Source organism: Botrytis cinerea, chromosome 14 (assembly GCF_000143535.2).
Source record: "Botrytis cinerea B05.10 chromosome 14, complete sequence".
Lineage (NCBI taxonomy): Eukaryota > Fungi > Ascomycota > Leotiomycetes > Helotiales > Sclerotiniaceae > Botrytis > Botrytis cinerea.
The window spans coordinates 832,709-855,693 of NC_037323.1; the positions used below are offsets into that span (position 1 = coordinate 832,709).

A 22,985-nucleotide genomic window follows, 5' to 3' on the forward strand; every position below is an offset into this window, starting at 1 on the left:
CCATTGGACCCTGAACTTGTGAAAATCTGAGATCTCCAATCAAATGGACGAATTGAGCCTACGAGATTGATCACCTGGCATGATTTTAACATCGCGGAGTTAGCAGTTTCCTGCATGTATCCAGCAAGCATATGCTGTGACATCTCTGCAGCATACGGCTCAGATATCCGATTGGGAAGATCGTACAAGACAAACAAATCACGGTACAGCAAGTAGTAATACTCACGACTTCTCCTCATTCATGTTGAGGCATCCGTCAATACTTCATCTTTGGAACCATAGGCCGCATGTATGGAGTAAATGAAAATGGCCATAGCACAACATCGTGATGTGAATGTCCTCGAGACTTGAGAATCGCATCTTTGCAAACAAATGTGCTAGGGCATCTGATCTGATTGATCTCCAAAACCATGGCTTGCTTACTGTATCCCTTGGAAAATTCAGGATTCGTATGATAATGCTATCAACGGCATTGCCTTTGCAGTTCTTGCACCACCATCTTAACTCCTATCGAGGGTTCCGGGGTTCGCAATCGAAAAGTTTCGCTGGGATCAAGGTTTATCGCTTGGAACGCAGACATCATGCAAACGCGAGACATTATTATCATTGGGTATATGAAGTACATACAGGTGAAGCATATGATAGATGCGGATAGTAACATAAACTCCTCATGGCAGAGTGTGCCTCCAAACCGTCCAAGAGCCAGTCTTATCCGTCTTTTACAACCCAACAACCATGCTCCTAGTCACCAACGCCGGAAATCACACCCGAATGAAACAATCACAACCTATTCCTTGGATTGCGGTCCACTCTCCTCCTGATCAAAACAAAACGCAGAGACGTCGAATAGCAGCGGATCCATACTTTCCACCTTGGATTCATCCCAGCCCCTGAGATTAGACTGCTCGAAATCTTTCGGTAAGCCTGATACCGAACGTTCGGGATTGGGCTTCCCTTTACGCATGCGTTCCAATTCCGACTTGACGCCCGAATACTCCACTTGCAGTGACTCATATGACCGCGATAGCTCACTGTGACGACCTTCAAGCTCCTCCAATCGTTGCTCGAGTTCCCGCATGTGTTTCTCTTTCCTATCCCTGAAAGCTCGTTGAGAAGCTCTGTTTTGGGCTCGGCGACGCTGTGTGGAATCAGTATCATGTTCGCTCGGTAGATAGATGAACCACTTACCGAATGCACGTGTGAAGCAACCACTTTATCGTTCCCACCCTTTCTCCTTCGTCGATCATGGTCCTCGTAGATACCCTCGATATCTAATTCCACCGGTATCAACCCCACCGGTACACCGTTTGGTTGGTATTGTATGGGAAATGATGGATATGCCATATATGTGTTTCCTCCGTATACGTGATCGTTTCCATATACATGATCAAAAGTCTGTGAAAGCATGAGATTCTGAATAGAAGTGATGGGTAGAATCTGAACATACATTGCTGTTGAGTGGTGAGCTCGCTGAAGACTCGCTCGAGGTGTCGTATAAAGTCATATCTCCGTGCATTGAATATGGATCGGTAGAACCGTCATGATGAAGGAAGTGGCCGCTTGCCATGTCGTAGTATGTCGTTTGATTGAGAAGTATGGCAATGATACCGGGAGGGAGCACTGTATGTTTATGAGATGGAAAGGGGTTCGAGTCTGACTTGAATGTTGCGAGACTATGATGATTATATGATATTTGGCACGCATAATCAGAGGGGGGTCTCAGCAACTTTAAATCTTACATCTTCTCCCCTCAGGATTTAGTTCGGGCAAAGATATTCCACGCCCATTCCGAGTGGGGACCGAATATTGCGAAACGAACAAGCCCTATCACTGTCACGGAATCAACCCATTCAAACTCGCATACCGCTGTTAAACATAGATAATACCGCTTGAGGCAAGTTTTCTAACCAATCATAGACAGCGCAAGATTCAAAGGAGGCGGTAACCACTTTTCGCCGGGACATGGGATGGGTGCAATACTTCGCATGGAATTACTAGGGATACATAACCTCTGCAATTAATCTCAGTCCCCAATCCTGACCTCCACAACTCGCTTCCACCAGTCAAAGATTGCAAATCCTTCTTGTATCTCATGTGGTAGGGTAGGGGTTCACAGCAAGGTTGCACTGCGTATTAAGGTTACGGACGCATGGCCTTGTGGGGGGGGGGGCATTTCCATCCAGTCAGATTGCTTCTTGGGCAGCCGTTCTTCATTACCTAAACTTCCTCACCAAAATTTGGTGTGCTTACTTTATGAGCAGTCAGTGAGACCCTGGTCGCTCGTCTTGCTGACATTACAGTTTCATCGTCGGTAAATATCGCTAGCTCGCGTTAGCGCATCTAATCCTAGACAACTCGTTCTGCTTTATTGCTGTTTTCATCCTCGTGTCCCTCGTACTTTCCATGCAGGCTGACTGCCAAGAGCCGTCCCTCGGACTTGCGCTGGCGTGTACACTATTGTATTTCTCTTTTGGCACGTAGAGAAGACGAGTTTTGCCCGGTGTTGTGGCAGCGCCGTGAGTGATGCAATGGAGATATCACCCAAGCGAGTTGAAGATACGGTATATCCATGTCTGGCCGTTATTTGGGCAATGTAAATAGATCACCCTGCCGAGGAACGTTACTCTCCAGAGTAGAAGAGTAGTCTAGACATGTCACATCATCGTTCTCTATATCCGCAACATAACTATTCCCTAACCGTCTCCAAAAGGCAATATCTCAAGCATCTATCATCCCTGGCACAACACATCGACCCCAACACAACACCCACAGTCAACTCCATGAGCACAAACTCATCACGCCTCTCCCTGTGCAAACCAAACCTCACCTCGAAACATTGCGGCTTACAATAGAGTTTAACGCAGCTCGCGCCGCCATTCCCAAACTCAGCTTAGCCGCAACATTAAAATAACGTCTGAAGGATTCTTACCAGCTCGCTACCACTTTAGTCCCTGTCCAGTGTTGCGCCTCCCCAAGCAAAGAAAAACCCCACTTCGTAGATCTCACCCATCTCCCAACCCGGGAAAATTGGCAACTCCCATCATCATCATCATCATAATAATAATAACAATAATAATAGGTACCGTAGGATTTTTTCATTAGCTTCATTCCGTCAGCATCTAAATAATTCCATTTTTTTTTATTAAAAAAAAAACACTTTATTTTACTTCTGTCCAGCGCGCCGGGAAGGATTGGGAATCTATGTGTGTACGATATGTGTATGTGTATGTGTATGTGCAAACAAGGATTCCAACGCTCCGATTCTTTTCCCTATCGGAATTCGCACCGTCCATATGGTGGACGAGTCGAGGTCCCTGAATCTGCTGCACACTCGCTTGATGCGAGGAAATCCTCAAGACGTCGTAGATAGCATCGTTTATGATATATTCTCATGTATTTCATACACTCTCATTTACTAGCAGATATCACGTGGGATTTAAGCTTTTTCTCATCTCACTTTTTCCGGGTTTGAGGGACAATTAGATGACCAGATAGGTGATGGGTTGTCGCTCGTTGCTATTCTGCAGATGCTTCGCGCTGTGGACTACTAGATTGAGGCTGAAATATTGAGGGCTAGTTAACATGCGACTGGATGTTTGGGAATGCAGGCGTGCATGAGATGGAAAGGTTCCGGGCTTGAATATCGAGGATATCAGATAGGTATCTCGGGGAAATCGGAATGGCAATTATGCTGTTAGATCGTATTCTGTCACAATCTTGAGGACATCCTATTTGTGTTTGCATCGATATCTATACCCCTACGTCCTCCGCACATCTCCATCTCCATCTCCAGTTACGTTTCACAACTACACATATCATTCGATCCCGTCCCCAAATTTCCACATGCCAAATGGCAAATCCCCATTCATGAGCTCATCCATAGATAGCCCCCAAAAGATCATCCCAACCCATTCCTTCCCATCAGCATCAAATCTCCATCTCAGGGGGAAAAACGTGGAAATCCTGCGCCCCCAAAGTCTGTCCCACATTAAACTTCTGACTGTGTCACATAATGCTCCTCGTAAAATCTCCAGCAGATCGAGAGTGAAACATACTGGGCTCCTAGTCCCAATATAGTATATTCTCGATTTCCTCCGGTGGAGAAGTGGCAGAGCTCGCAGCGCAGACGAAGAAGTCCAGGAACTTTTCATCACATCTTATTCCCGGGCTCTTTCCCAATCCAGTGGTTTTGAATAGAAAGATACTCGTATAGCAGAGATATAATACATTACTCGGAAGCATTTACGCGCAGCTCCTCAACGCTAGCACCGGTACATATCATGCTGGCAGTGAAGGTTTTAGCGTCAAGGGTCCAATCCGTATCCACTAGGAAATCAAACGTGCAGAAACCTTCGCGTGCACAAGCCGAAAATGGTAATTTTACCATTGGTTCGAGTACTGGGTAGAGCAGGTATCTGGAAATATAGTGACACGATGCCATGCGTGTACCCAGTACGATGGTTGTCATGGTATGAGGTGAAAGCTTTTTCTTTCCAAGCGTTTTGTCTATCCTGACGGTAGTGTCCACTTCTGAAAGAAAGCGGGAGAAGGCGGGGTATACGTATGTGTAATTTTGCCCGTTGGTTCTAGCTAATTTTCTCGTTAGATTTCAGTAGCGTAACGTATTTGATGTATCTCATATACTTCGTATCTCTCATAGCATGGGGGAACGGGGAGCCAAGAAAAGTATTTTTACTGAAGTGCTAGGTACTTTAGATCTCATCATGGTTATTCCACTGACTATCTCCATGCTTTTCCCCTGGGGTGTCTTGGCACGTATCTAGCAATAATACCTGCACCCTCAGTCCAAAAATAAGAATCCGAGAAACTTCTGTATACATACTAGTCCCAACCCCTCCTGCAGACGAAAATGCAGATGAAGATGCAGCAGGATAACAATTTCTTATCGTCCTCCTTGTCACACCAGTAACACCTGACATTTGTCATTCTCAGCCCGCTTACATACAACATCTTACATGTGTCAAAATAAGTATCCAGACTTGTCGAATATGCACCGCGATGCACTTTTCCCAAACGAGAAGTCCGCCCAAGCCCGATTGTAAAGATGGACTTTCGTTTGTGGAGCGGAGTTGCTCAGATGACATATACATGGGCTTACTTGTACATTACATGGACATTTGGAAATGCAGAGGGAAAATGACGAAATGGGGTGATGAGGCTTAGCACAGGATGAGAATTTTCTGTGTGTCGGAAGATTCTGTAGGATGTAACCTACTGAGGGCTTTTTTTCTTCTTCTGGTTTTTCTGCTCGTCTGTCTCTTGGAAAGTACTGGGTGCATAAGATATTTGCATAGAGGTGCGGCGGTGGGGAAGCTTGAAAGCTACGAGGTACATGTGCATAACGAGTCTCGCAAATTGCATGGCTAGATGTACGGCAAAGAAAGTTGGCGGAAGAGCACAATCAAGATTTTCCTCCGGAGCAATGCTGTTTCTTGGTCTACACCCTAATGTTCTCCCGATCGACGTATGCGAATGGAAGGAGGGGTAGAGCCAGCATTACCTTGAAGCAATCGCGAGCTTGAGATTTGTGGCGAGAGTATGGTGGAATGCGAGAGGGGTTTGAGGTGCATGGGGTGATTTGCTATGGTATGTTGATATGATACGAGGCGTAGTCTTGTACCTCGCTAGCAGAACAAGCAGCAAGGGGGGAACACGAGTACCATTGATAGGTGTCTAGACTTCTGAAAATCTGCATTTTATGTACGTGGTAAATGCTAAATCTCTCCTCGCATCGAATATGAACTTGAATTTTCTGAAGCTTCAATGTTGTGGGCCGGCAGAACACAATGTCAATATCACCTCTAATACATAGACTGGAGTGAATCGAGTGAATGGCATGAAAACTACACATTCTATATTCTCAATAGCTATACTACAACCCTTGAGGCTTACCATAACCCACTTCACTGGATATGCACATGGAGTTACTGCCTACCTACTTTATAATTCTAAATCGCGCATAAAGCCTAGTACCAATTCACACGTTACAATGCATAGAACAAGCTCACTGAACTGCCAACTATTGGCCAGTAACACAACGCCAATCTAATCTAATCTGCATAGGTGCAGAAAGCCCCATGAAGGAAAACCGAGCATTTTTTACTGCGGGCAGATTTGATATGTAATGAAGTGTGGTGTAGATGGTTTTCGGAGTGTGGTGGGGACATCGACTCTGAGGAGGGGAAGGGAAAAGCTTGAATATCTGATAGTTAGGTGAGTTGTGAAACGGAGAGGGGAAGATGGATCACTGAATAGAGAATGAGGGGTAATAATGAAATGTGTAGTAATCATTTGTCAATTGAGGGCTCTTGCAGCGTTGGCAATGGGTGAAATATTGAGTGGGATAAAGGGAAGAAGAAAAAATGTTATTGGAGCGGGGATATGCGTTCGGATCCGGAGGAGAAGGGTTTTAGTCGAGGATGAAAACCGTCTGAGAAGACGGGAAGACCACGCATACTCTTTGTACGATTCAAGTCGGAGGAGCCGATATCAGATCCGAGCTCAAATAATGCATCGTCGTTGAGCGGCTACAAACCTGCTGATACGGTGCATCGCGTTGTCTCATACTTCACAACATCTGCATGATGATCTTTCTCCAACTTTCTCCAACTTTGCCGCATATAGATGTTTGTACATATTGTGTGTTCCAAATGGCTTAAAGACCTCTGTTTGATACACACAATAGGATTGGATACCATACATGGTATTTGAAGTCTATCATTTTGCATCGGGGAGAAAATTGTGACCAGATATACGAATCTCGGAATCTTAAAATACATTTGTGGATTTATGTCGGTATTTCAATTCTCCAACTGACAGACGAGTTTAATGAGCTACATCATCGGGGCCGGCTAGCTTGTTTCTTTCGCCAACTGTGAGGCGTGTTAGTAAAGAGAAGAGAAGCACTGGATTCACACGAAGCCAAGCGAGAGGGTGAATGCATGAAACGCGTATGAGAAGACGTACCATCTAAAGCTACCAGAAATCTGCTAACACAATTGTATGCCGCGACCTATATTTCAAAATTAGCTTTCACTCAGCCTGAAGATGCATCTGATCTCCCTTGTCACCACTTCACTCCTTTCCACGCTACTGCTAGCAAACATCTCCTCAAGATCCCCTATCATCTCCAAAAGAAGAGTCAACCTACCGTAGCCGTCAACTCCACAATTTCTTTCTGATCAAACCACTTTTTCAACTCTTCAAAAACCTCATCCGGCACCCTGACATTCCTAGTCATCTCATCCGAATACCTAATCACAGCCCACTGTTTTCCGCTCAACCCCTCTGAATTCCCATTTGCATCAAAATTCGCCCCTCTCTCACACTTTTCCCTCTTAAGAGTCTCCATGCCCTCGTCACTAACTCCTCCTTGCTTCGCCAACGGCGCATGATGTCCCCACTCATACCAGGCCGTGTTACAGATAGCCACCCTACAAATCGCTATCTCCCTAATATCATCCGCCAACCCCGTTTTTGTCCTGACGGCTCCAAGAAATGAGTTCCAGCCATCGGCTACAGGGGGACTGTGCAGTAACGTCAAATCTAGAGGCTGAAGAGGCCGTGGTGCGCGACGCGCTTCAACACGTTCGATGATTGCGCGGTCAGAGGGAGAGGAGAAAGTGGGGGAAGAAGGGTCAGCGTATGGAAGACGCATCTTGGTGTGTGTGGTTTGGTGAATGAAGTGGAGTTGTGTTTGTGTGGGGAGTCGATGGTATCGAAAAGCTGTTTGCTTGATAGTTTGAGAGGGAGAGACTAGAGAAATGGGATATTTGGCATAAAACTTCATACCAATGGACCAAAACTTGAAGAGATTTCAATATAACTACTTGTGGCTACAAAGATGCCTATATATACAAGTTGCACCTACATCACGCTACCTAACTACCCCATAGATGTGGGGTTGAGCCGGCCGACATGGGAGAATACTTTCCCGGCAGTTGGAAGGGGCAAATGTCAACGGTACCTCCACCAGCTCCAAATATGAAAATGGTACATGCTCACGTCAAGAAAGTTGCCATGGACAATTTCATTTGGGTGGGGTGAGTGTACCAATTCCATATCATTGGTAGGTGACTTATAATTTCGTAGGTCCGCCACAGCATGAATGATACCGAGAATTCGGGAGGGGACCTGTACACTCTTGTACACTTCATTTTCCTTTACCTCGACCAAAAATAACTCACACCCTTGATATCTAAGTGATGTATTCTCAAAGGATCTCATATTTGTGACACATGGGTCAAGTTTATAGTGATTACAATCTATAGACTAGGTTCCCTTTTCGTAGCGCTTAGATTGTTGGAACTCGCCCCCAAAATTCGGGTGTTGCATGTTACATCAAAATACAGAATCTTTATTGTCCCAACTTTCAAAAACTCAACAGATTGCATGCGTGAGATCTTCTGTGTTGAAATGAAAACCCAATACCATATGATTGCTACCAACAATAAAAACTACTAGCATACACGGTCAATTTGACCCTCCTCCACCTCCATCTCTACTTCTAATGCACGTCGGAAACGCCGAAATTTGCAGAATAACAACAATACATAAATTTAACCATGAATTGTTCTGTTCATAGCTTCCATCCCGAATCCATCCCCGAAGGCCATCATTATAACCCATTCATATATTCACAGTTTGTTGCAGAAGAGAGGTGTGCGTTCAGATTGTCTCGAGGCTCTCTCTGTATGAAGTGATCCCTTTAGCAAGAAACATCCAGAGATGCCTTTGAGTTCATGAGAAGAGCAACAATCAATCCGTAAAGACCTGTGATTCATATAAGTCATTGTTCAAATCATGGAAACCCCTGGAATCTTACCCAAAACTTCGGCGAAAATCAAAATAAGAATCATTCCGACGAAAAGACGAGGTTGTTGTGCTGTTCCTCTTACACCTGCATCACCGACAATACCGATAGCGAAACCAGCAGCCAAACCAGCGAGACCGACACTGAGACCAGCACCAAGTTGAATGAAACCAGTATATAATGCGAGGTGCTGTTTAAGTCCGTCGGAAATCAGGACTGAAACAACGAGACCATAAATACCGATAATACCAGCCATAATAACGGGAACAATGTCTGTGTAACACATTAGTAGAATTCTCAAAGATCCGATGATGAACACGGCTCACTCTTGACGATCAAATCAGGTCGGAGAACACCCATTGCGCAAATACCAACACCAGACTTAGCAGTTCCGTAAGCGGCACCGAAACAGGTGAAGACGATAGCGGATGTGCAGCCCATGGCGCCGAAGAATGGCTATACATTGATTAGCATGATGCGTTGACACGGATAAAGATTTGAAGTTGTTGGATGTCGAATCATCGGTTGGTTGGAAAGCACATCGGAGGTGGCATTCGAGGGAAACTAACCGCGTAAACGGGACTATCATTATTGCTGTCAGTACTTGAATCGAGGCATGAAAGTAATCGCGATCATATATAGCAGTGCCAACTTTTCGAGATTCTTATCTCGAAAGCAAGGCAGGCAGGTAGTAGGAGCGGGAGGCGTCAAGGAGATAGTTTGTTGACATACCAAAGATCACCCATTTTGAAGGTATTGGAGAGGGTATTTCTTGAATTTGAAAAGGTTTGTGAAGCTCGAAGAAGCTTTTGAGGAATTGATTGAAGATTTGAGTTGATGGAAAGTTGAGCTTGGAGAGTTGATGGATAGATGATGATCTGTGATTCAAGGTGGTTTGTACGAGTTGTTTGATGAGGCTTCTCTGGCAAGCTTAGCTTTTCGACCAATCAAGTTATGGATTAGCGCGTAACGTAAGCGAAGCCTTTTCGAGGCACCCGATAAAGATTAATCTTCAGAAAAAAAATGCCAGAAGATTTTCAACTTCATCACTACTATTTTTGCAAGTCAACCCACAGGGCGAGCCAACGCAAGGAACCCTGAAAGAGTATTTCTAAAGAAATCCTTATCATCTCAGTACCCCTCCAACGAATTGTACGTATCCTCTCCCGTCCAATTGAGTCGGCCACAAGTTTCGATTCGATGAGGTCAATTTCTAACATTTTCTCTCGCAGTAAACTCAATTCCAACCCAAAATCACAATGGCTGAAGAACAAAACGAATCTGCTGCTTGGCCCGTCGGTAAGAATTGTGCAGATATCCTACGACCTGCAGTTCACTAACATGTTACTTTTCAGCCGACAGCACTCTCTCCCAAGAGATCCTCGATCTCGTTCAACAAGCTCAACATTACCGTCAATTGAAGAAGGGAGCCAACGAGACCACCAAGACCCTCAACCGTGGTATCAGTGAAATTGTTATCCTCGCCGCCGATACTGCCCCATTGGCTATTCTTCTCCACCTTCCCCTTCTCTGCGAAGACAAGAACACCCCTTACGTTTACGTACCATCCAAGACTGCTTTGGGACGTGCATGTGGTGTCAGCAGAGCTGTCATCGCAGCAAGCATCACCACCAACGAGGCATCCGACTTGATGGGCCAAATCAGAAGCTTGAAGGACAAGGTCGAGAGACTCCAAATCTAAGCCCTGAATTAGATGGTACATTGACTGGCGCTACACCTTAACTGCGTGATGGCGGCAGACATTGGTTTAGGAAGAAAAGAATCTATGAGTTGAGGATAAATAAGAAATTAAGCTTGTATACATAATTACAGGTTACAAATACAAATCTATCACTGGGAATTAGACTCGAAAATGCGATAACTTTGACATACTCGGTTCACTTCCTTTCCTATCATTGAGAATTGGGCTATAGGGATTCATCGATGCCTCATTTGACATTTGTTCTGGCATATATCATACGAGCATTGAATATTCTTGAGACTTATTCCGTGTGGATGATAAACCCGAAAGATTTGCTCCGCTACAAATGAACAGGAAAACAGCTCGGAGTGCCACAACCAAAACCGAAGACATCACGCGTGAAGAAGCCCATGCCAAATCAATTTCTATCCATGAATGCCTGATATTTTTCTTTTTACTTCGATGCAGTATCTCATGCAAATGTAACTCCAAGATTTCTATTTGAAATAGTGACGACCGTTCTCTGAGAACTTTCAGACAGACACCTTAAAATCTATATTTGAGTTGGACGGGTAGCCAGGCTGGGAATGACATCTCCTTGTACGAGGAAATACCATGGCACCTAGATTCTCTGGTAAAAGTTAAAAGGTTGTCATTGCGGTACTATATATGGATATCTTGATATCTGGAAGCCGTCACCAATCATCACGAGCATTTGTTTGTGGATTTGGAAGTTTGGTTAGGTATTTACCGTCCAGATTAATTTTGAATCTTCCGAACGTCTAATCATTGGATTGAGATTTGTGCTTTGAGAAGGCAGGGAGAGCTTCATTTTTGATAGGAGCTTGTTGGTGATTTTACATTGACTGTCTCGTGGTTGTGGCCGCTTCTTCGTCGGGTCAAGACTTGATTAACCTTTAGGTTAATGGCACCTCGTCTAGCTATACGAACTGGGAGTAATATTGCAGTTATGGTTATGGGTTCCAGGTGCATTTGGTAGAACCTACATTTTTACAGGAAATCGATTTATCATATTCGCATCAATTATAGTGAGGATACAACTGAAGACGGTTGAAAAATTGGTGAATATTTTGTGATCATGTCTCTAAATCTTCTATTGTGTATAACCTCTACCTATGTCATGTAAAAATGCTTGACGCTCCTCCTCTAACCAAACCCGAATGTTACACTATGATATAATACAGATACTTAACCCTCCCTCACAACTTACTCCTGAACCTCTCAGTCTCATCACTCTTGACAATATTATCATTATCCGCATACGGATCAACTGTCAGTCCGTTCAGCGGATTTAACTGACTAGCTCTATAGAACATATCCTCGTAAACCTTTCCATCCTTCCTACCCAGCGAAGAGTCAAGTTGCCAATCGGGGAATGCCCATGCATCAACAAGACGTAATGCATGTGGTCTAATCTCCCCCAGTAACTTCATTACACTCTTGGTTCTCGCCAATTGAATTTGACGCACAGTAACAGCAGCCGAGGAATAAAATTCTGATGCCTCTTTCTCAAGAGTATTCAGAGCATAGAGACGGTAGAGTTTGTGGAGGACATCAATAGTCTCAGCGTCAAGCTCGTGTTGAAGAGACTCGCTTTGAAGAGCGTCGTAGAAGTTTTTGACGACGAGGTATTGAGAGTGCGCAGTACTCAAGCGCCAGAAATCGACAAGGAGAGAGTTCCAAGATCCCTTTTCCGCGTCACGATGTTTCAGGGCTTCAAAAGTCAAGAAGGATGTTCTCCATGCAAAAGCAGCAACGATATCACTGTCTGAGCCGAGAACATCGTGAGCGGCACCCATATCTTGCTTTTGAAGGAAAGTTGTGAATATTTTAGTTGTGTCGTTGTTGGGGGCATTTCCCTTCAACACGGCGCGAGCGGATTTAAGAAGGTATCGAGCCACTTGCTGCGTAAGCATGTAGTTATCTCCTTCCCAAGTGGTAGTTGGAAGGTAATCAGCGTACCAACTACCGATACCACTGAAGCTTGAGTATCCATGACCACCGCAGGCTCTACGGCAGACCTCGAGACCTTCTGCAGCCGTGGTACTTCCAAGAGCTTTGAGACCACATGACGTAGCATGTAGATCTGCCAACAAATCGCTTCCCGAGTTGAGTTCCTCTGGACCGGCACCCCTGCTGCTATCAGAAGTATTTGTAGCACTTTGTTGCATACGTTTCTGATTATCTTGGTACAACCCCATCATGGCCTTTCCTGTAAAGTGCAGAGCGAATGTGGCTGCAAGCAATGGCAATAATCGATATTGGACCATTGTGTAGTTGAGAACTTGGTTCTCTCCAGATGCATCAGCTCCAGCATCCCGGTCTTGAAATTGACGTCTGACAGAAGCATATCTTGTTGCGATGGTCACACCCCGAGCTAAAACACCACCAGATTGTAGGACGATGGTTGATCGGACCCAAGTCAAAGTACCGTAAATCAAAGATGGCGACGATGGCTTGACGTATTTGTTTGTTTCGGGGTCGACGCTAGAGAATTTGGCCAACATATTAATATGTGGAATCTTAACTTGGTTCAACAACAGGAACCCATTGTCCATTGTGTTGTAGCCAAATTTTGGCCCAATATCTCCCACGTAAACACCATCTAGTGGCTCATGGGTTTTCATGTCTCTGATCTGGCATACGAAAGGATGTGGGCCGTATGGCTTTCCAGCAATAATGAGTTGTGCCATAACCACAGCATGATTTGCGGTCCTTCCCAAAGACCCGATCCACCATTTTGACGCAGTGAGATGTGGCGAGTGAAGAATAAATGTCTTGTCTTCGGGATTCCACGTAGCAGTTGTCTCTAAGCCTCGCACATTCGATCCATGTCCCAATTCGGTTTGTGCATAACATCCAATTGCCTTGTAATTCTCGGCTGGTTCGAGGAATAATTTATGTTGTTCGGGTGTGCCTTGGCCACGCAGGGTGGTGAGGTACATCGAAGCATGAAGCCCGTCTAAGCTTGATGTTAGTATTCTTTTTGGAGGGTATTGAAGGATTTAGGAGTTCCATACAAGGAGTCGGCTCGCTAATGAGCTCATTTGCCACCTGATACTCCTCTTGATTCCAGTTGTGCTTGACTTGCAGTTGTCGAAGTCTCTTCGCCCTTGCGAGAGAGGTCTTGAATCTATCTACTCGGCCATCGAAATAGTTATTTGATTTGTCGAATATCTTGTCGGCTTGTAAGATCTTCAAGATACGTTCTTGACGCTCAAGTACCTCTTTGGTGAATAGGAAGTTCGAGAGCTTTTCGACATGTATATTAGACTTCTCCCTTTCCACCTTGATAAGCTCAGTGCCTTGCGGACCGGATGGCTTCAAATCTTTGACCCATTGTGGAGGTGTCATTTTGAATGATTGATATAGAGAAAGATGATTATGATGGGGGGAATCAAAAGTTATAAGAGATCCTTTTGTTCAATGATATCGGCCCTCGGTCAACAATAATTTCGAGGGCGTTTGGCACATGCGCCGGTATTGATGAGTAGAGTTTGGAGCGTCTCGACAATGGGACCCGGATGCCGAGGTACAAATACAGGCTTTTGATTGGTAAGAGTCTGTGGAGCAAATAGGGGTAAGATGGGGTTCTCCATTTTGATCTCCATACTTTGAAAGACCAGAATATGTCAAAATTAGATTAGTTGGAAGGAAAACGATTCATTATATCTTCATCCATATGTAGCTCCGTCTTTTGGCAGGTACTTGAGACAGAGACGGCTAAAATATACCGTTACACTCGAACAGGGCTGTTGTTGGAAATACTATTATCCTATTCGTTCCAATTTTCATCCTTGTCTGTTTGTACATCTTAAAATCAACTACACCAGGAAATTCCCCCCAGACAGGATTGGAAAGATCATCAGAATCGATCAAGAGTTTTGTTAATCTATACGGCAAGCCGCTTGACGTTGTTGTTGACGTTGAAGTCGCAATCTCTGAATACGTTGACACACAATGGACGACATAAGTTGCACACAGAGCTGCAAAAGCATCTAATATATAAGCCTCCAAGCCATTTTCAGTATTTCAGTCCAGATTTGGCAATCAGTTAGCGGAGCAGGTATACATGCAGAATATACCTATCACTAGATGCTTAATGTTCCGTTTTGGGGTGTATTTTTTTTCGTCGGCGTGGAGATTGATACCGAGAGACTTCTTAAGACTAGGTCAATCATGAACAACTAAAGAGAAATAGCTGCAATCTTCTACCTGCTGCCTCAAAGCCGGCAATACAACAACCTTGAGATTCATAATTAGTTGTGACAGAGTTGCCGGTGAGTGGGTGAGTTGGTGAGTTCGCGAACTAGTCTCAGAAGCCGTCAACAGGTTGGAAAGGAATGCAATCGTTCCTTCTGTCTCAAGGCTGTACCTTCCGTTTCTTATTGCTTGTGTAGGCAGCTTTAGATATTTCATTATATCAATTCCGAGATGCACATACAGCATGTTCATCATTTCACCCTAAATCATATCTCCGTCTATTCTTCTATCCAAATGTCACCTCAAATTCTATTACACCGCTGGATTCAACCTACATTCATTTTAATGCTCCTATTGCAAGCTATTCGTATATATTTAACTTACCATCATCTCGATGCCAATACTTCCGCAGGAACCGCAACAGGTGCATCTGAATCTCAACCAGGATCCATCGTCATTGGAGCCGGTAGAATCTCAGTTGACGTCTGATCCAAACGAATCCAGGCCCTGCGCACGAAAGCTCGCCTCAAGGTATTGCATAGAGGCATGCGTAGAATCTTTAAGCTGGCGTGGATGGCTATGTTATCTTGCTTGTCTGCTGGTTATAATTATGATAATTGGAATTGTTTGCAGCGCCCATGTATACTATCATGATATGGGAGGGCAAGGTTGGCTCAAAAAGCGAAGAAGTCAGGAACGATTTGATCAAGTCCAGCGCTTCTCGGAAGTCTGTCTGCCATCAAGACCGTTGGAACCCTACAATTCGATGTTAGCTTTGAGTCCAAGAATGCCAGCCGCTGTACCTTGGTACACCTGTGGGGATCAGCAAAACAGTTGTGAAGCATACGCCCATCCAGTGAGTTTTTGTTCGGAATATAATTTCATTTCTTGGCTGATAATGTCTCCTTTGCTGCAGGAGATTTGCTGCCCTCAAGGCATGATCTGTCGCCCTACAACTCATACGATTTCAGGCATATACTGTTGCAATGGAACGTTATCACATTCCAATTGTCGTCTCCTGAGAGCGCATGCAAGATGTAGGCCCAATTACTTTGAATGCCCAGGGGACATGGGAGGAGGTTGTTGCCCTAATTCGACAGCTTGTTACAAGAATCAATGTATTCCAGTGTACAAACAACCATCCTCCGTTCGGCCGTCAAATGGACCAACAGTGACACCCTGGCCCGCTGCTCCAGTACCAAGAGAGGGCGAAATAGCGCAAGGGTCACGACTTATCATATCAACGTTTTGGCGTGCTGGTTATCCTTTTTCGGCATTGGGTTTCTTGATCCTGATTGGTGTCGTGATGGGGATGCTCTAATAGTAGTTTGGATACACTGTCACGCATGGGGCTATTGACTATTGATGGTGCCAGCGGAATGGTATTTCTTAACAACCCGTAGTTGGCGAATCAAAGTGAGAAGATGTTACTGTTCCGCGAAAGCAATGAACGGCAGTTGATGTGTGGCATGACTGGCTGACATAGGAGCTAAAAATGTGAGACACTGATTAATCATCTTTTGTAATTAATTAACCGACACTTGCCTTTTCTCAAAACTCGAGCGCCTGTTTTTGAGCCGTTCGAAAAGGAGAAACCACAATTATCTGTCTTTGAATTTCAATTAATCGGAGATTTCCTTGATACACCATCCACATAGCCACGTCCGGACCACTCAAAGCCGATGAATCGATCCTAATCTGCATGGTTCGAGGTTCCGTGGGGCTTTTGCGTGTGCATTGACGCAACGATATTCCCTCATGTGTTTTCCCACTTGACCACAAAAAATATGTTAGACGAAGCACAAAAAGCCTCAATCTATCTATCAATCGAGAAAGTTATACGTTGCCAAGGAAGGCGTTCTGATATGTAGAAGCAACCGTCAACTATCGGGCTGAAATGCTGGATAGCACGTCTCTCTGATGGCAACAAGAGTCTCAACTTCATCATCACATCTCTTTCTGCTGTCCAAACATTCGGATCACCGTCACATTGACACGCTCTATTGACTTTAGACGGGATGTGTCATGATCATCGTCGGGTCAAAATGAGGGTTTTGCGATATTAAGTTATGGCGATCACTTCGATTTCGATATTGTGTTCGTTTATCTCAACTTCTCAAGGTTGAACCCGATCTAGGTGGATATTCAGTGGCACAATTGTTCAATTTGATACACTTTTGGCTTTCTCCTTTTTCATTGACGTGATCTTTTCGCCAATCACTGTTCAAAGGCTTTTCAATTTGTGGCAACCCCCCACAATACTGATAGCCGATGGCCTGCAGAGTTGAATGGATGAGTGGAAGAGCTAGAACTTCTCCACGGGAATCTAGAAGTATTATGAGCTGTTTTCTGGACACCATCATGATCGTGGCTGTAAGGCGTTTTCTGACTATATGGATTGGAAAACTGCAACGAGGCCAGGGACAAAAAATGATTCCTCGTTTGATTTTTGACTTTTCGGATTTACACATTTCTGAGACTAACAATTCATAGATCAAATTCCACGAGTCAACCGGGATATGCTACCAGTATGCACGGCTTTCACCCCATATGCTGTGCGACTCGGCCGTGGGGCTTGTCGGGCTCGGACGTCATATGAATGGCAAAAAAGAGCCATAGATCTTCTTCGTTTGCTGTCTGTCGAGCCCTAGGATCTACTAAGTACTGTTCATCAAGAAGATCATCTAGATTCAGTTGAGCCAGGAGCCCTTGTTAAGATTACCATGTCGCTCATTTTATACTCTTCTCGCTTCATCCCGCGAAAAAGATTTTGTAAGGGTCGTACTAAGATGTATCCACCATAAAACTGGTATCGGTAACCTTTAGCAGCTTTAGCGGTACGCTTTGTTGAACCAAGAAGCTACACTATGGGAAACTAATCAAGCCTGGCATTTACTACTCGCCCCCCCATAGGGCAGTAAGCTTCGAAAGAAAACCCAGGTACCGTTGAACTAGAGCAATTACCTTGGCTATCTGAGAAGCACTCGGACATTGTGACAGGCTTCTTCTGCACTGAAGCTGGGGGCAGTAGTCTTCGGTATGCATATAACAGCACCTCCACATCCGCATGGCAATATGCATTGTCTGACGTGGGTGTCATCTTTACTTCCTTTTACATTCACTTGGTCCGTCCCCTCATACACATCTCAAATCAAGAGAATAAGTCATCATTATATCTCATCTCCTGAAACGCGAGCTATCTTAGCAAAAGGGTAGACGATTCTAGCCATGTCTCTACTATTTTACAAAAGACCTGACTATACCAACAAAGTAAATGGTCCTTTAAATGCTACGGAGTGTCAACGATATGTTGCAAGAGCGAAAAGTGAGTCAATCCTGTCTCATCCAGTTTGATTTGACTAACAATCGACAGATTCTGAACGTACAATTCCACCCGGGCTACGATTTGAAGACGTGATTGAAAATCAATCTCTTCCAGTGAGTTTGAAGTCTCTCTGTTGAATGATGGGTCTTTTTATTTATATTTATTTTAGCCATGCTCTCTAAGTGACTTTATGGACTTCCTTGTTTATATTGAGCACGATGCAGAGAATCTCCAATTCTACCTGTGGTACAAAGACTATGTTCGTCGATTCGAAGCTCTCTCAGATTATGAAAAGAAGCTGTCTCCAGAATGGGTACCGGAAACAACCGAGCCCCCTGCCCTTACCAAGGACGCGGAGAAGAATGAAGGGAGGAAAAGAAACCCACCAATGGACATTTCGGACTTCAACGATATGGCCGACTTTGAAGCAGATGTTAAGTCGAAGGATGGCCAGTCCCGTACCAATTTGTCGAGGGCCGATAGCGCTCTAGGTAGCCCAACAGCTCCTTCGGTTTTATCAAACAGTACCGGAGGACGCTCGGGAGAAAAGCCGAGCCAAGCAGGTCTCAAATGGCAACCTTGTATGTTCAGAATTTCTAGAACAAGAAAATTAGTACTAACTTCATTTAGTCACCATTCAGCCTATGCGAGAAGAGGTCAACCGTATAATGCGACATTATCTTGCTTTCAATTCTGCTCGAGAACTTAACCTATCTCACAAAGACCGTGCTTTATGCCTGCACGCCCTTCAACACACAACCCATCCATCAGCTTTCCTACCAGCTGTGACCATAACTGAAGCTACACTTCGAGGCCAATCACATCCGAACTTCATTAGATGGTCTATATGCAATGGTAATAAACCTCGCGTCTTCTTCGTCCGCTCCATGGGTGTCAGTCATACAATATTTGGGTTTGTGATAGCGATTTTATTGGTGCTATCGAGCGTTAGTCGGTGGTGGAGAATCTTTGCGGGCCTACAATGGTTTATAGGAATTAGTGGCTTAATAGCAGCCTACAAAGGTCTCTGCTTGATCATGCACCAATCGCACAACCGTAACCTGCGACCCTGGGAACAAATTCTACAGCAAGAAGCCGCCGATGAGGAAAGTGGACGGCACTCTTTTGAGAGTTCATCCGAACGGCGCATCAAAATGACAACTCGCACTGGCGACGATCATGATAAGCAAAGCGACGGGATGACAATTTCTGAAACTTCGACTATGTCAAGTTTCGGCCCAAAGAACGATGTGCAAGAATTTGAGGAAAAATGGAACAAGATCTACAAAAAAAAGAATATAGTGAGGAAGGTATTCGATAAGACTACTTGGACTCAAGATGAAAACTTGAGATTTTTACAAGACAGGATTGTGACTGGGGCCCTTGCTTGGAGTTTTATTATTACGGTGCCTTTGACGATTATATTTGTCGCTCTGCCGAAGGGAAATTTTTACTAAGTTTTGAGGAGATTGGTCCGAAAGGTACTAGGTACCCCTTGCATGTAGCTCGTGATGAGATGCTTGGTCTACGTCTGGATCGGTTGAAATTTTTCGGTATAACGGGCTTTCTTGTAAATATATTCAACGATTCATTACTTCATCTTCCATGAAGCAACATGACTGCGATTTGAGGATTTCACAATGAGCAATATTGATATGTGATTGTGATTTTGAGAAAATGCAATTAATCGATACTTTAGGGTTTTCCCAAGCACGGGGAATCCCCAGTTGGGGATCCTAGCTCCCGGTGAACTTTGCCTTAGCTCGCAGTAGGGCACAACTTTTATTTGAAAGCTCTTGTGGTCTGTGCTTCTCAAACGTTGGAGAAGAACTAAGAGATTTGATTTTCCTGTTACATTCAACATCCCACAGGATATCTGTTTTAAGGAGATGAGATTCCAATAATCAAGTTTCTGCAAGTGTATTGAGCCGCGTGTTACCAAACCGCGAATTGGGGGTGGGTTATGTGGCAGATACGCTCGTGGCAATGTTTGTGTGCTTGGCTATATCTACCATTTTGCTGTTAAACAGCATCGGGCTGCTATTTTGCCAATGGAAAAATCTCACTACATGATGCATTTCAGCCAACCACAAAGTCTCTGGAGTTCCTTTGTCTTTCCAATACAATAATAGCAATCCATGTACCGCTGCTCGGCTGCCGGATTGGGGGTCTGCGGCTTTAGAGTAAGTCATGTTAAGCCAAGTGGTCTTATAGGATTGACTCGTTATTTGATTCGCCTTGTTGATCGACCCGGTTCTCAAGGATTTCTTCGCTATAGTTCAATCAAAAAGGCGCTGCGTTGTAGCAGCAGCACACTTGCGAAGACACTGAAAATAATGGTTGTGTTAAGTTGCCACCAACCAAATCATTTTGCAATATAAGTCAAAGGCCAAGATCGAAAGCGGTATGATATATTAGGTAATATTTGTTGCTCTGTAGACTTGGTTCCGCCTTTATTTGGATCGCTTGTACTCTGAAATGCTTTTGGGGGCTTAAATATTGACTGTAGCCACAAAGATAATACCTGCATCAGTGGTTGAGAATAGCCAAGGGTATTGGGGGTCACAGAGGTAAAATCTTATAATTAGGTACGTTTTACAGTCCTGTTATTTTTTCTCGAATTTGTTATGAATGATATGTAAATTATGAGTGTCTCATCTGGGCTCCCAGCTGTGTGTTACAGTGTTTGTGGTATGAGGATTCCTTTCCTCGTAATCATCTGAAGCTAATTCCCTCACTTAGATAATGCATACATCGAAGCGATCAAAACTGGCAGGACACCAGAATTGTGCTTATCCACTTCACCGTTCGTCTCTGATTACGATTCTTGCACGGCGTGCGTTAAAGCGAATAGCGCAGATTCAGCTGTGACGATCAAAAATTCTTTGGAACCTAAATTTGGACAATTTCTTCAATATTGTGCGTTACTGAATGCATCCTCGATAGCATCGAGTACAGCAGAGAGTACGACAGTTGCGACAACCTTCAGTGTCGCCTCCTCATTACTTTCCTCGCTCCCAAACTTCACGACTACTCTTTCGAGTTCTACCTCCACTCCTTCGGGGTCACCATATACAACCATCACAGCAACCAATACCCAAGGTATCTCATTGTTCGACGGAACCACAACTACCCTCACATTTTCTAATGTAATAACATTATGGGCCCAAGCAAGTTCCAGTAAGATAATACTGAACATTTAAAATACGGCCCTTCTAACTTTATATTCTTTTAGCTTTGTCCCCCTCACCAGCAAATTCACAATCTAAATTGGCACCTGGCCATGCTCAATTTAACGGTGTAGTTTTTGGGTCCATTTTTGGCGGGCTGTCGATCATAGCCTTTGGTATGATCTACTGGAAGTTTTGGAGACACTGGCATTTGCGAAAATCAAGAGTCGGGGTTGGAATTGGGGATGAAAATGGCCCCGAGAAGGCGCAATTACATTCAGATTGTATCCCTCCCAAAACCCCCGAAGAGATTGACGGGTCACCCAGAGGCCCAGTCGCAGAATTGCCAGCTATAGAAGCTGCTGTAGAGATGCCAGGGAGTGTCATCAACTCGTCCAGGGAGGGTGATTGAGTTCGAGTGGTTCTGTAATAAATGTTTTTTTTGGGGGCTATTGTAATACTTAAGTTCATGGCGAATCAGTTTGCCCCAGGCCATTCAGATATAGATTCTGAATTACCGAATAGCTCGTGTCCTTCGACGTCTGATTTATGGGCAACGAATCTAACTCGTGGTACTCCGTGGCCTCAAGTTCATACATCTCTTGCCATGTTTCGAGCCATTTTTTTCTAAGACTGGTGTTTATTTCATTCTGGGGTTGAAACCAAGACATGCAAGACTTCTCCCAGGAGTATCGACGGATCCAAGCTCTGACGGTATACTACTACAATTACAAGTAGTATTTCCTATCGCGCCAGGAAGCAAAAGAGATAATATCTTCAAGGAGGGCAAAGGTATTTTGTTAAAATTAGTGCAGCGACAACTATATGGTTCTCGGCAAGCAATACTAAGGGACCAATCAAAACATATTTTGTGAAAGTGTCATTCATCATAGCCGAAAAGAGGGTTGCCAGAAATCACGTTCGATTGATCCAGCCACCCGAAGGCTTTCTAATGAAATGTGTTCGTTTTTAGGGGTTCGACCAAATATTTCCGGCCAGTAAAGTATTTGAATGCCGAGACTATGCATGTTGTGGCTTGATCCGTGACGAAGAAGAAGACCGAGAGCATGTCCTGTCCTCCTTGTGCTCTATAAGTCAAGTTATATAAGTCAAATTACCATTCAAGTCAACAAGAACTGTGTAGTGCTTTTAGAATTTACGTACGATAAAGATTCCCCAATCGATGCAAAACAATAAAATCAAAAAGATGGCAAGACAAATACCACAACTAAGTAACAGAACACGACACCCATACTAAAAAAATAAAAAAAATAAAAAAAATCGATATGGGCATTGCTGATAGCTTACTTGGTTGGGGGCTAGTGTTACTTACTATCTTCGCCGCAGTCATTTCAAGCATGCGCCTCTAAATGTATGATTCTACACAAGTTCCCATGGCTTAGCATTTTATGCTTGACCACATGGAGATGGGCTTTGCTAACCACATTAGCCTTCTCGCCTTTGATTAATAGCTAGCTTAGTAATTCAACTGCTAATTAGTAGTTTCGCCAAGTCATGGAGATTTTTAGGGTTGTCTATATGAAATATTAGAACTTTCCTTTCGAAGAAAATTTGGCAATACAACCTTCGAAATATCCAGTAATTTGTCAATACACATCTGAAGACCACAATATAGTATTGAACAGCACCACGACACTGACGTAAACGAACCCGGATAACCAAATAGAGAACGATCCGTTATGAAAGCTGCCTCTCTACGTAGCAGAAGGC

General features: G+C 44.2%; 8 protein-coding genes across 8 annotated transcripts; 4 read left to right on the forward strand and 4 right to left on the reverse strand.

Moving 5' to 3' along the window:
- Nucleotides 1-582: 582 nt before the first annotated feature.
- BCIN_14g01990 (hypothetical protein) lies at nucleotides 583-1,669 on the reverse strand. The gene is made up of 3 exons (XM_001553060.2): nucleotides 1,448-1,669; nucleotides 1,189-1,395; nucleotides 583-1,138 (listed from the first exon to the last, which is right to left on the reverse strand). The coding sequence occupies exons 1-3, from the start codon at nucleotides 1,565-1,567 to the stop codon at nucleotides 788-790; spliced, it is 678 nt and encodes a 225-aa protein (XP_001553110.1). The 5' UTR covers nucleotides 1,568-1,669; the 3' UTR covers nucleotides 583-787.
- A 5,075-nt stretch (nucleotides 1,670-6,744) lies between these two features.
- BCIN_14g02000 (hypothetical protein) lies at nucleotides 6,745-7,821 on the reverse strand. The gene is made up of 3 exons (XM_001553062.2): nucleotides 7,172-7,821; nucleotides 6,988-7,033; nucleotides 6,745-6,893 (listed from the first exon to the last, which is right to left on the reverse strand). The coding sequence occupies exons 1-3, from the start codon at nucleotides 7,676-7,678 to the stop codon at nucleotides 6,847-6,849; spliced, it is 600 nt and encodes a 199-aa protein (XP_001553112.1). The 5' UTR covers nucleotides 7,679-7,821; the 3' UTR covers nucleotides 6,745-6,846.
- A 546-nt stretch (nucleotides 7,822-8,367) lies between these two features.
- Nucleotides 8,368-9,712, reverse strand: Bcvma3. The gene is made up of 5 exons (XM_024697066.1): nucleotides 9,566-9,712; nucleotides 9,403-9,415; nucleotides 9,160-9,289; nucleotides 8,846-9,106; nucleotides 8,368-8,793 (listed from the first exon to the last, which is right to left on the reverse strand). The coding sequence occupies exons 1-5, from the start codon at nucleotides 9,577-9,579 to the stop codon at nucleotides 8,729-8,731; spliced, it is 483 nt and encodes a 160-aa protein (XP_024552880.1). The 5' UTR covers nucleotides 9,580-9,712; the 3' UTR covers nucleotides 8,368-8,728.
- Nucleotides 9,713-9,893: 181 nt separating this feature from the next.
- Nucleotides 9,894-10,704, forward strand: Bcsnu13. The gene is made up of 3 exons (XM_024697067.1): nucleotides 9,894-9,985; nucleotides 10,066-10,132; nucleotides 10,189-10,704. The coding sequence occupies exons 2-3, from the start codon at nucleotides 10,093-10,095 to the stop codon at nucleotides 10,533-10,535; spliced, it is 387 nt and encodes a 128-aa protein (XP_024552881.1). The 5' UTR covers nucleotides 9,894-9,985; nucleotides 10,066-10,092; the 3' UTR covers nucleotides 10,536-10,704.
- A 914-nt stretch (nucleotides 10,705-11,618) lies between these two features.
- BCIN_14g02030 (hypothetical protein) lies at nucleotides 11,619-14,001 on the reverse strand. The gene is made up of 2 exons (XM_001553065.2): nucleotides 13,577-14,001; nucleotides 11,619-13,518 (listed from the first exon to the last, which is right to left on the reverse strand). The coding sequence occupies exons 1-2, from the start codon at nucleotides 13,908-13,910 to the stop codon at nucleotides 11,756-11,758; spliced, it is 2,097 nt and encodes a 698-aa protein (XP_001553115.1). The 5' UTR covers nucleotides 13,911-14,001; the 3' UTR covers nucleotides 11,619-11,755.
- A 1,034-nt stretch (nucleotides 14,002-15,035) lies between these two features.
- BCIN_14g02040 (hypothetical protein) lies at nucleotides 15,036-16,292 on the forward strand. Its single transcript, XM_024697068.1, has 2 exons — nucleotides 15,036-15,615; nucleotides 15,676-16,292. The coding sequence occupies exons 1-2, from the start codon at nucleotides 15,154-15,156 to the stop codon at nucleotides 16,078-16,080; spliced, it is 867 nt and encodes a 288-aa protein (XP_024552882.1). The 5' UTR covers nucleotides 15,036-15,153; the 3' UTR covers nucleotides 16,081-16,292.
- Nucleotides 16,293-17,850: 1,558 nt separating this feature from the next.
- BCIN_14g02050 (hypothetical protein) lies at nucleotides 17,851-19,700 on the forward strand. Its single transcript, XM_024697069.1, has 4 exons — nucleotides 17,851-18,084; nucleotides 18,133-18,197; nucleotides 18,254-18,665; nucleotides 18,715-19,700. The coding sequence occupies exons 1-4, from the start codon at nucleotides 17,988-17,990 to the stop codon at nucleotides 19,539-19,541; spliced, it is 1,401 nt and encodes a 466-aa protein (XP_024552883.1). The 5' UTR covers nucleotides 17,851-17,987; the 3' UTR covers nucleotides 19,542-19,700.
- A 677-nt stretch (nucleotides 19,701-20,377) lies between these two features.
- Nucleotides 20,378-22,118, forward strand: BCIN_14g02060 (hypothetical protein). The gene is made up of 3 exons (XM_024697070.1): nucleotides 20,378-20,775; nucleotides 20,827-21,264; nucleotides 21,320-22,118. The coding sequence occupies exons 1-3, from the start codon at nucleotides 20,730-20,732 to the stop codon at nucleotides 21,664-21,666; spliced, it is 831 nt and encodes a 276-aa protein (XP_024552884.1). The 5' UTR covers nucleotides 20,378-20,729; the 3' UTR covers nucleotides 21,667-22,118.
- The last annotated feature ends 867 nt before the right edge of the window (nucleotides 22,119-22,985 follow it).

Bases quoted from the DNA above. Each gene is read 5' to 3' on its own strand.
- BCIN_14g01990 (XM_001553060.2), bottom strand. From the start codon at position 1,567: ATGGCAAGCGGCCACTTCCTTCATCATGACGGTTCTACCGATCCATAT. The intron at 1,396-1,447 runs GTATGTTCAGAT...ATGCTTTCACAG, and splicing joins GCTCACCACTCAACAGCAAT to ACTTTTGATCATGTATATGG. The intron at 1,139-1,188 runs GTAAGTGGTTCA...GATTCCACACAG, and splicing joins TTGCTTCACACGTGCATTCG to CGTCGCCGAGCCCAAAACAG.
- BCIN_14g02000 (XM_001553062.2), bottom strand. From the start codon at position 7,678: ATGCGTCTTCCATACGCTGACCCTTCTTCCCCCACTTTCTCCTCTCCC. The intron at 7,034-7,171 runs GTAGGTTGACTC...TTTGAAATATAG, and splicing joins TTGTGGAGTTGACGGCTACG to GTCGCGGCATACAATTGTGT. The intron at 6,894-6,987 runs GTACGTCTTCTC...CACGCCTCACAG, and splicing joins ATTTCTGGTAGCTTTAGATG to TTGGCGAAAGAAACAAGCTA.
- Bcvma3 (XM_024697066.1), bottom strand. The intron at 9,107-9,159 runs GTGAGCCGTGTT...TGTGTTACACAG, and splicing joins ACCTGATTTGATCGTCAAGA to ACATTGTTCCCGTTATTATG. The intron at 8,794-8,845 runs GTAAGATTCCAG...TATGAATCACAG, and splicing joins GATTTTCGCCGAAGTTTTGG to GTCTTTACGGATTGATTGTT.
- Bcsnu13 (XM_024697067.1), top strand. From the start codon at position 10,093: ATGGCTGAAGAACAAAACGAATCTGCTGCTTGGCCCGTCG. The intron at 10,133-10,188 runs GTAAGAATTGTG...GTTACTTTTCAG, and splicing joins ATCTGCTGCTTGGCCCGTCG to CCGACAGCACTCTCTCCCAA.
- BCIN_14g02030 (XM_001553065.2), bottom strand. From the start codon at position 13,910: ATGACACCTCCACAATGGGTCAAAGATTTGAAGCCATCCGGTCCGCAA. The intron at 13,519-13,576 runs GTATGGAACTCC...CATCAAGCTTAG, and splicing joins CATTAGCGAGCCGACTCCTT to ACGGGCTTCATGCTTCGATG.
- BCIN_14g02040 (XM_024697068.1), top strand. From the start codon at position 15,154: ATGCCAATACTTCCGCAGGAACCGCAACAGGTGCATCTGAATCTCAAC. The intron at 15,616-15,675 runs GTGAGTTTTTGT...CCTTTGCTGCAG, and splicing joins GTGAAGCATACGCCCATCCA to GAGATTTGCTGCCCTCAAGG.
- BCIN_14g02050 (XM_024697069.1), top strand. From the start codon at position 17,988: ATGTCTCTACTATTTTACAAAAGACCTGACTATACCAACAAAGTAAAT. The intron at 18,085-18,132 runs GTGAGTCAATCC...AACAATCGACAG, and splicing joins ATATGTTGCAAGAGCGAAAA to ATTCTGAACGTACAATTCCA. The intron at 18,198-18,253 runs GTGAGTTTGAAG...TATTTATTTTAG, and splicing joins TTGAAAATCAATCTCTTCCA to CCATGCTCTCTAAGTGACTT.
- BCIN_14g02060 (XM_024697070.1), top strand. From the start codon at position 20,730: ATGAGTGTCTCATCTGGGCTCCCAGCTGTGTGTTACAGTGTTTGTG. The intron at 20,776-20,826 runs GTATGAGGATTC...TCCCTCACTTAG, and splicing joins TGTGTGTTACAGTGTTTGTG to ATAATGCATACATCGAAGCG. The intron at 21,265-21,319 runs GTAAGATAATAC...ATATTCTTTTAG, and splicing joins ATGGGCCCAAGCAAGTTCCA to CTTTGTCCCCCTCACCAGCA.